Source organism: Scyliorhinus torazame, chromosome 6 (assembly GCF_047496885.1).
Source record: "Scyliorhinus torazame isolate Kashiwa2021f chromosome 6, sScyTor2.1, whole genome shotgun sequence".
NCBI lineage: Eukaryota > Metazoa > Chordata > Chondrichthyes > Carcharhiniformes > Scyliorhinidae > Scyliorhinus > Scyliorhinus torazame.
Genome location: NC_092712.1, coordinates 209657517 through 209668280, shown reverse-complemented (window position 1 = coordinate 209668280; position 10764 = coordinate 209657517). Strand labels below are relative to the sequence as shown.

The following is a 10764-nucleotide window of genomic DNA, read 5'->3' as shown; positions in this document are numbered from 1 at the left end:
CAATAAGGATGATCCAATACAACTTAATAGACTCAAATTGGTGCCTCTACATGGACCACCAGAGAATAAAGGAGAAAAGGATGAAAAAAAGATTAATGACAGGCGAGGTGAGAGTGACTGTCCTTCACATCAAGGCAGCATTTGACCGGCCAAATATGGCACCAAGGAACCCAAGCAAAACTGGAGTCAATGGGAATCAGGGGGAAAGCTCTCAGCTGGTTGGAGTCATACCTGGCACAAAGGAAGACGGTTGTGGTGGTTGGAGGTCAATCATCTCAACTACAGGACATCACTGCACCTGGAGGTTCCCCTCCAAGTCACTCACCCTCCCGACTTGGAAATATATTGCCGTTCCTTCACTGTCGCTGGGGCAATGCCCTGAACTCCTTCCCTAACAGCACAGTGGGTGTACCTACACCTGAAGGACAGCAGCAGTTCAAGAAGGCAACTCATCACCACCTTCTGAAGGACACCTAGGGATGGGCAATAAATCCTGGCCTAACCAGTGACACCCACAGCCTGTAAATCAATTTAAAAAGAAACATGTAAAAAGGTGCACAGCTTCCCCTGTGGCGATTGCTCGCAACGTCCTCGAGAGTTCAGGATAAGTTCTTCATAACATTTTCGGGCGCACACCAGAACGTAACTCCCTCAACTCCAGCGACACCAATGACACATTGTGACCCCTCTCCCCTTGAATATCAGACCCATCTACCCTGGCAGGAGCCAATCAAGGATTCTTTAACCCCACCATAATAATAAAAATATATAAAGTTCGAGCGATCTCTACTCCTCTGAGGATATTTTACATTTACCACAAAGTGCAACATAACCCCACCCTCAGGCACAGTACAGAGCTATCATCAATCCCCACATTCATACAGAGAAGACCAGCAGCAGCTATCAATTGGACTATAGTCAGTTCGGTCAGCACATCCCAACAACCTGATCAACACAGGACAAAAGGAAATGGAAAAACTACCAGCAGATCTCAGGATAAGAAGGACCAGGGCACCATAGATCTGTATTCCTTTGGCACATACCCACAGCTATATAAAGAAGAGAAATGGCTGTTCCTTTAGACAAGGGAATGTTCCAAACATAAGGAGGGATAACAGGATGTCAACCACAGTGCAGGACCTGGCTCAGTCCCATACCCTTGTGCATTAATGCGCCAATAAACCAAGGATACTCATAACACATGAAAACTCAGCCTCTCAGGATGTCCCTGATAAACAGAGATGCAGATTTTGTAGAACTGCCAACATTAACAAATACCATAGAGCTGCACTTGCTTGAGGATTATCTGTCTTTCCAGTCATCTTTTCCAGTCTGTTTGCTTCGATATAGATCATGTGATTCATGAACCAAAGAGTTCCATGCTGGCAAGAGTTACTTCACGGACTAGAGTTCGAGTATGGCCAATCCTGAATCACATTTGTGAATTTGTTTTCCTTATGTGAAAATAATTCACTGTTTGCCCACCTACTGTTTAACTGTATCTGCAGCATGCCACCAATGTTCATTATTCAAAGGGGAATTACCTACTTTGCTACAAATAGCAAAGGGAATGACATTAATTTTGATAAAACTGACTAAAACAAGAAACCAAATACAGCAAGGCACATTTTATTTTTAATCAATGTTGCCAATGACATATTCCTTTCAAAGGATGACTCAAAGAAGCATTGTGGTAGATTTATGTCTACATGGAAGTAATCGAGCAGTGCAGATCGGGCGCTTGGATTTCATCCCATTGAAATGAAAATGAAAATTAGGCAGTTCTATTATAGACAGGTGATGTACTCCACCAGATTATGACACAGACACTGAAGAGGAAAATCCACCTCATCTTGCACAATTCCACATAAAACAGGCTTCCATTTATAACACACCTCATCACCTCTTTCAGAAATGCCTCAGTGATTCACACACAATGAATTACTGAGGTTCAGTGACTCATGTCAGCAAATGTACACAGATTGAATTGAAACATTTTCTGCCAAGATCTAATTAAAAAATGTAGAATTCTTCATGTTTATAAGCTGTAAGTAAAATTTGTGGGCAAATTCTGAAGCATTTATCATGTCATTGCTTACCTCTAGTACATTTTGCAGAAAGCTGCTGAATGTTAAAAGGTTGTTTTGCAGATCTGACTTTTTACAGTTTTAATGTGCAATCTGCCTAGGCCAGCGCAAGCCATACTGTTGCTTTCTCACATTTAGTATGCAGTGGCATAGCTGTACATATTAAAGTTAGAAGCATAACTTGAGAAGGGAAAATTAAGCAGCTTGCAAGTCAATTAATCATCAAATTGTCAGCATTAATGACCAGAACAAATGCAAATACTTCAAAATAATTCACTATTTTTAGTTTATTTGTGCCACTGATTCAACCCAGAATTACATTTATTAAAATAAAATATGCATTTAAAAAAACATCAAATTTCACCTGTGAATACTTTTGGAAATGTTATCACGGGTGTTAGTGTGAAAGCTTAGATTTCACATGGAGGTGTTATTTAAGTGTAAATTTATCACTCAGAACAGACTGAACACTCCATGCAGCTGCCATAGATTGCAGAATTACTGTTGGGCTTTTAAGTCGCCCCCAGCTCTTCCAGACTTGTAGACAAATGTGGCTTTGTAACTCTTACACACATTGGACAAATTTGATGCACTTTGATTGTAAAACCCTCCCTTAAACTGGTGACAAAAACAAATCGTCTTTTTGAGATTGTGACTTTCCCCACCCCTAAACCCAAACTCAGACTAACTTCAGACAAGGAGTGGCTTTCCCACGGGCTCACCATTTAAATCCATCAGGATGGAGGAGGAGCTGCAGCAGCAATGTGTTAAGGCTATGTGCAATGTTCCTTTGCCAGAAGAATCAGCCATAATGGTGGAGTATGGGGCCCAGTAGGTACCACGCTGCATCAGGTTTCATTTGCCCAATTGGACTTCATCATGGAGCATCACCTGTGTTAACTATGTGCACACTAAATGAAAGCTCCCTTTCCTGAAAGACTATCACTAGCATATGAAACAATGCATAAGACAACGGAACAGTGCATTTCAAACATAACATTTTTTTTATTTAAAGAAAAATTAAATTGGGCAATGATGTGACTTTCTATATTGGCCTCCCCCTCATGAATAAGTGTGCCTTCATCATGCCTATCCTAGGCTGGATCTAAGTGCTGGTGATGTAAGAGGTAGTTGGCTGCTCAGGTTGTACGAAAGGATTATAGGACTGAGGTAGGCCTCAGCTCATGGCAACTGGCTCCAGAGAGTGAGTTGCTGCTGTCTGTATCCCTGCAGCATGTCCTGTGTAGCCTGGTCTCACCCCCACCATATGCTGATGAGGCACTTTGAGTGGGACAGCCAGAGCTCTGGTGTGTACAGCTGCCAAAAGACCTGGAACCATGAGGCCAATAGAGTTGAACTGTTGCCATTCCACTGGGTGCATGATGCACCACTGTCCCTCTATATCTCATCCCAAAGCAATACTGGAAAGGGGAACAAGTAGCACCAAGGAGCAAGCAAGTTGGCGTTTGGTTTTGGGACAGAGGTGAACGGAGTGGCTACAGACTGTTGGCTTTATAGCTCAGTTGTTCTTCTTCATCCTTTACTTACATTTCATCCTCTGTTAGATGTATGGCCACAAAACCCCCTCCTTTGTTTCCTCAGTATGGTATCACCTCATTGCAGATTTCTGTTCCAGCAGTGGATCTGCAGGCTAGAATTACAGAATGTAGGAAAGAAAAAAGCTAAAGGGGTGGAAGGTTGTGTGTGCGAGGATAAGGCTGTCAGTTGAGGTGCCTATGGCAATTGTGATGAGATACGTGCAGTGAGGCATGTGGAGGTGGTGCAGGGGGTGAGGATATTGCAATGGTCAAGTGCTTTGGGTCTGTGCAGGATAGGTGGCATGTGTTAGGGGAATTGCAGATGTCCTTACTGAAAGAGAAGTGTGACGGGCTAGTAGATGGAGTGTTGTTATAAGAGGACCAGGTGGCAAACTGGTGCCTAGGGTCACCAAGGAGGAAAGACTGGCGGGCATCATCACCTGTCATGATGAACCGTGAAGGAGTTGGGAGTTTGTGTCATTGCATTTAGTGAAGTTAATGCCAGCCTTTCTGCAGTGAACTCAATGAATGTTGAGGTCCTGTTTCATAATAGGAAAATCCAGGAGCATGAGATACCTGTTTTGTAATTCTTCGGCCTGCTACTTGTCATTGTTCCCAGTGGGCATAGCTGTCACCTAACCGAGCATGATGATGCCAATCTGGACTGATGCTGTGGTTGAGAGATACCTTCAAATTATTTGGTAGAAATTACCACCAAAATAACTTATTAACTGCTTACCTTGTTGGGCAGTGTTCAGTGGCTGGGTGTCTGTAAAGGTTTTCAAAAAGTCTTGCCTTCGTGCGGCACAGTGGTTAGCACTGCTGCCTCACAGCTCCAGGGACCAGGTTCAATCCCGCCCTTGGGTGACTGTGTGGAGTTTGCACTTTCTCCTCGTGTTTACGTGGGTTTCCTCCAGGTGCCCTGGTTTCCTACCACAGGCCAAGGATGTGCAGATTTGGTGGATTGACCATGCTAAATTGCAACTTAGTGTCAAGAAGGTTAGGTGGGGTTACTGGGTTACGGGGATAGGGTGGAGGCGTGAGCTAAAATAGAGTGCTCTGTCCAAGCGCCAGTGCAGACTCGATGAGCCGAATGGTCTCCCTCTGTACTACAGGGATTCTATGTACCTAGGAGGGGATTGCCAGCCACTGCTTGCAGATTTCCCGATGGCTTGGGGTGTCCACATTTGCCTGTTGCCGGGACAGAGGATCCCGCTGCCAGCGGAGGTCCGCTGCTCCAGAATCGCGTCCAGTATCTATATTCAAGTTTCGCCAGAGGTACACCCAACATCATTTATATTAACTTACCTCAGGAAACATGTGTGTGCCTCTCTCTGCTGGTGGATAATGTAACTTTATGGCTGCACAACAACCCATGTTTTGCTTTAGGGCTTATTGTGTTAGTCTTTTATTTTTGTCAGGCAATTTGAGATCTACCACAGTAACCTGCCTTTAACCCAAGCTGGCATACACAGTGGTAACATTTTATTCTCACCCAAATACCCATTAGATTTGTAAAGCAAATACAATTCAACATTAGACTGGGTTATCTGTTCAAGATCGAATTTATGTCAGAGAGAGTTCGTAATAATTTTCAGGTGCTCTTATTATGGCCAAGGAAACAAATTACAGTCCTAGCAAGGACTGCGTTAAACAGCACCTCAAGTTGGACTTTGATAATCATATGGTACAAGTCCATTTACCACCTGACTTTCATGCAAGCGGTGACCAATGTTTGGTTAATTCAAGGAATCATATAATTTCCATTGTGGACAAAATTGAAAACTGTACTGCCAAGATGAGTTTTCCAAAGCACAGCAATCAATTCAGCAGCTGTAGCCAGAAGATTCTCAACATCAACCTTCTGTTCACAATGTTACCATGATATCAATTCCCAACTTAATTCAAGGTAAGAAAAAAATCTCAGTAACTAAATATACCTGCGTCAAAAAGTTAAAATAAAGCAGTTTTTTGTTCAATAAATGGATCAATAAAGATTTACTTTATTCTGCAGCATAGTTGGATAATCCACTGATTAACATATTCAGACATTTAACTGGCAGAATCACATGCCTAAATCTATAATCGAGGGATCCTGCATGCAACAAACAAAACAAATGTGAGACTCTCACTCTATAAAATCTGAAAAAGCACCGATAATAGGTTCAATTCCACAATTAACAAAATGTATAAAAGATCAATCTGGTTTAATGCAGCAATTAAATGAGATTTGTAAATTGTGTTTCTCAAACATGACGACTCATTCTTCATTTCACGATTACCAGGTTTCATGTATATGTTCCCTCTGTCAGTTCTCCTTTCTTGAACAGGCACTCGGCTACATGCTGCTTGGTACTTTCTGCTGTCTTTTCTTAGAAGGAATGCCAGTTTGACGGAATTCTTCCCTCTCCTTCAGATATTCCTGTTTACATTCTTCATATAATGCTGAATCTTTATAACTTAAAAGAACAAGACAAACAACATTAATTTAGCACAACACTAATTTGTAGTAAAATATAATGGAAAAATAAACCAAAATAAAACATTTGAAACATACCGTGAACAAGAATTACCTTTTTACAAGCACTTTATTGTCTCCAGGCAGCACCAAAAATGTTTTTCTATTTTATTAAAAATAACGTTTTCCAGGTACTTTGGAAATTAGCAGACATTTGAGAATTCACACTTGTAATTGTTCATTCAGTGCCATAGAGGTAGATTGGTCACCAATGGTCAAACACTAACCTTCAAAACTAAGAATACCAGCAATCTGACTGTGGAAAAGAGGATAAGATTCTGCTGTATCAGAATCCAGTAGTCAAAATGTTAGGAAATGTATTTTCCTTTTAACAGTTTACATGTGTGTATGTTAATTAAAATCAAACATTTATGACACTCAGAGGTATATGCTATTGTACGGATATGCTATATCCTGAATGGATGTAACACACTATGGCAATAAATGGGCGTTTAAATATCAAGGCATATTACATCTGAATTCCTGCAAATTAGTTATAAACACGTATCATTAGCACCTGTATTTGGACTCAGCGTTGTGCCTTACATGCACAAATAATGGCCCAGATTTTGATTTCAAAATAGGATGAAGCTAATGGAACTTTTCCGTTATTTATGAGTAAACAGTACAGCTGTTTTTCAATGCAATTTAGATACTTTAAATGTGGTTAAATCGGATATCAAATAATCGCTGTCCGGGTTGCACCGATACATTGTTAGCCTCTGAAAACAGCATCTTGCTTTCTGCCTCAACATGGACATGCATTAAATTGCACAAAGTGGCTGCGATAGAGCAATAGGTAAACTAAACTCGCCACAGTAAATTAACTCTTGCCATTTCAAGTGTAAGTACCATTTTAATTGCGCTGTAAATGTTAATCACTGCCATTCAACCTCTATGGCATTGAAAATGAACTATTATAAGTACGAATTCTCAATCCTTCGTGCTTAATTGTTGAAGACAAAAAAAATATTAATTTAACTTTAAAAATGTTCTCCCACCTTTCCTTCCTCCTCTTTATTTTTCTTGATTTAACATTGAATTCACCTATTCTAGTTTACACATCTTTCTCAGTCCTTGCGCCCCTTCTTTCTCTAGCCTTTAATGTGATTGGTTAAGGAGATTGTGTTCCATGTTCTCTCAGGTCCCAGATGCTTTTATTGTTGTTATTAGCTCACTTCCAATGTTCCAAGCAAATTTCAGTCAAGATACAAATGTCCATGGGCAAGTAGAATTGATGGCTGGCACCATTACATACCCTGCTGCACCAAAATGTAGCCCATTATATTGCACTTCTTTATTCATAATATCCATATTTGTATTTTACAATGTTACACACATTTTTAATACTTCACAAAGTGAAAAAGTGTGTACATTTTAATGGTGAGTCCCATGGGATTTACCCGGTAGATCATACCATATTTAGGTTGAAGTGAAAATGGACTTGGACTGGTGAAAGATCAAGGGTGGGAATTTCTGCGTAACCCGGTGCTTTTCAGCGGCAGAGGCAGCCCGCTAGCGGGATCTTTGGGTCCCGTCGTTGACAATGGGATTTTCCATTGAGTGCACCCCTTTTCGCCAGGAAACCCGAGATGGGGGTGCGCCGCTGACGTGATCAGCCGGTAAATTCCGGCCCAAGTTTCTAAAATGTCTGTCTTTTTAAGCAGTCATCATGCCATGATTAAATTTAAAATGTGCTGAAAGATTTTCTAAATCATGAGTTGTATGAGGAGAATATTGCCTTTCCTCTTTGGATGAGTGACAGAACTAACAAAAACAATTACTGAATTTTCAAAAATTATGGTCTACACTACTTGCATAAAGTCAATGTGTAATTAACATTTCTGCTTACTGTGTTTGAACAGGAAATAAAATAAACTGGTTAAAAAAAACCATCCCCATGTAAGGCAAGTGTTAAAATTACTGATCACTTTTCAATACCTTAACTCAGCATTCTCCGAATGTAGAAGCTATTTTAAGAAAATTTGATCAAACAAGATATTATATGGCAGTCAACTTTGATCTTCATTTACAGTCTAATTAAATTGGTATTTAAATAGGAGATTTGCAAAACTTTTGTTGGGGGCGCACTCTGCCGGACTGAATTGGAAGCAATTTCCAGCCAAGCGGGTGGTATAACCTCTGGAACCCGAATAAGCGCAAAAGAATCCAATGATGATTACTTAGAGAATACCTGCTCCCCCTCCCTCCCGCCATCCCAATCGTCACATTTCGGCGCCTGTTCGGGTACACGGAGGGAGAATTCAGTATGTCCAAAACCCAACAGCACATCTTGTGGGCCGCACACTCAATCCCGCCCTTCCGAAAAGTGACTGGGAGGAGGTGGCAGAGGCAGAGATTGCTGCCAGCCTCGACAGGAGGAGACAGCCGGTGATCCCGAGTGGGGGTCACTAGTGAGGCCTCTGCCCTGAGAGGGGCAGTGTGCCTGGGGGGTTCCAAAGGCCATGGTCCAGGTGTCTTTTGGTTGGGGCGAGCACTGCTATTCCCTTCCTTCCTCTGAGTGGTGCTGCATTTCTGAGCCAACACCTGGTGGCTCAACGATTGAGCTTAGCCTCACTCACTTGGGTATGAGGGTTTCCAAAAGGACAGCCTGGGCGGATTCTCACATCACCAGAGGCTCTCTGAACATTTTCAGGACACAGTGAGCACTCAGCAGTATGAATCAGCATGAACCTCTAAGTAGCACCAAAGGGGCGCGTTTAAATCACATTCTGCAGCAATAGATATCTGAACCAGGCCACCCCGATCCCAGGGGGGACATCCCGAGTCCATGGACTTGACACCCAAATCGTTCCCTGCTACTCCCTCCAGCCCAGGCGACCAGCCCCAGCAATTGCAACAATATTTGAGGATTCCTTTAGCCTCTCGCACCCCCTCCTCCCCTCAATAGCCCTATCCCTGCTTATTCACTTCTGCCCGAGAGTGGTGGAGCAGCATGGAGGGGTGGAGCATGAAGTGTCCAACCTGGTAAATCCATGCAATCAATGGTTTTGCATGACCCCATCGGCGCAGGATGTAAACTTCGCTCACCCCGCCAGCGCCAGCGACGGATTCGGCGCCGGGAGCAAATCTCGAGTTTTCACTTCCGTGCTATTCTCCGCCCGATCGCAATTCTCAATGCTGGCAACAGGATGCAGAGAATTCAGCGTATGATGAAAAGATATTTTTTTTGCAAAAATAAGGACTGGTTGTAAATATAAATATCTGATTTTGATAGAAACAGAGGTTTGACCAGACTAAGAGAAAAATAAAGTCTGGTTTCACACCATATCAAAGTTGCATCACACTCGACATTTGTTTTGGTACATGCAAGACTCCTTCGCTCAGTTCTGTACGCAAAGTGAAAGTTACTCTTTTCTGGCCATTTGCAGACAATAGTAATTTCATACATTTTCTATTTAATGTCTCACACCTGGTTAACCTTTTTACAAGTCTTAAAGCTGTTTCATTTCTCACACCTTTTATCTTTAAAAATCTTCACATAAAATTTCAGAACTTCCCAGGACTTACAAATTCAATATTTTTAACCATGAGGCTGCTTGACTGAATACATATAAATATGTATTCAGCAGGATATATATTAAGTAAAACAGCAGCATAAAGTAAATGTGGGGAAAAAAAGTGGCAAAATAATCTTTGTTAGTGAAGAACAAAATCCTAATGGGGAACATTATTCTGATCTTTCTGTGTTTCAAATATTTATTTCATAGAATCATAGGATCCCTACTGTGCAGGAGGAGGTCATTCGGCCCATCAAGTCTGCACTGGCCCTTGGAAAGGGCACCCTACTTAAGTGCACACCTCCACCCTATCCCGTAACCCAGTAACCCCATTTAACTTTATTTTTGACACTAAGGGGCAATTTAACATGGCCGATCCACCTAACCTGCACATCTTTGGGCTTGTGGAAGGAAACCAGAGCATCCGGAGGAAACCCATGCAGACACAGGGAGAAAGTGCAAACTCCACAATCACCCGAGACTGGAATTGAACCCGGGACCCTGGAGCTGTAATGCAGCAGTGCTAACCACTGTGCCACCATGCTGTCCTTATAATAACCTTTATTAGTGTCACATGTAGGCTTACATTAACACTGCAATTAAGTTACTGTGAAAATTCCTAGTCGCCGGTCCGACGCTTGTTCGGGTACACGGAGGGAGAATTCAGAATGTCCAATTCACCTAACAGGACGTCTTTCGGGACTTATGGGAGGAAACTGGAACACCGGAGGAAACCCATGCAGACACGGGAGGAAAGTGCTGATTCCGCACAGACAGTGACTAAGCCAGGAATTGAACCTGGGCCCCTGGCACTGTGAAGCAACAGTGCTAACAACTGTGCTACCGTGCCACCTATTTATTTTGTCAGAAAAAGAACTTTAACAGTCTGGCACCGGCTATGGGGGTCTTGGAAGCCATGTGAACGGGCAAGGAATGATGTGCCCTGTCAACTAATCAGATTGAAGAATCTTTACAGTAGCATGCAGAATTAGGAAATGAAAGTTAGAATATTTAGTTCAATGAAGTCATGTAGAGAAAGCAAAATAGAGGTGTAAAAAAGTAGGGATTAAGAGATAATAACATTTAAAAAATATTTTATA

At 42.0% G+C, this 10764-nt stretch overlaps 1 protein-coding gene across 1 annotated transcript in view; it reads right to left on the bottom strand.

The window, feature by feature from the left end:
• Positions 1-5608: 5608 nt before the first annotated feature.
• The window catches only part of cmc1 (C-x(9)-C motif containing 1), a 113211-nt gene continuing 108055 nt past the window's right edge, over positions 5609-10764 (bottom strand). The window contains exon 4 of the mRNA XM_072509350.1: positions 5609-6084. Within this exon, the coding sequence (XP_072365451.1) occupies positions 5964-6084 (121 nt within the window). The 3' untranslated portion in view covers positions 5609-5963. The remainder of the gene's footprint in view (positions 6085-10764) is intronic.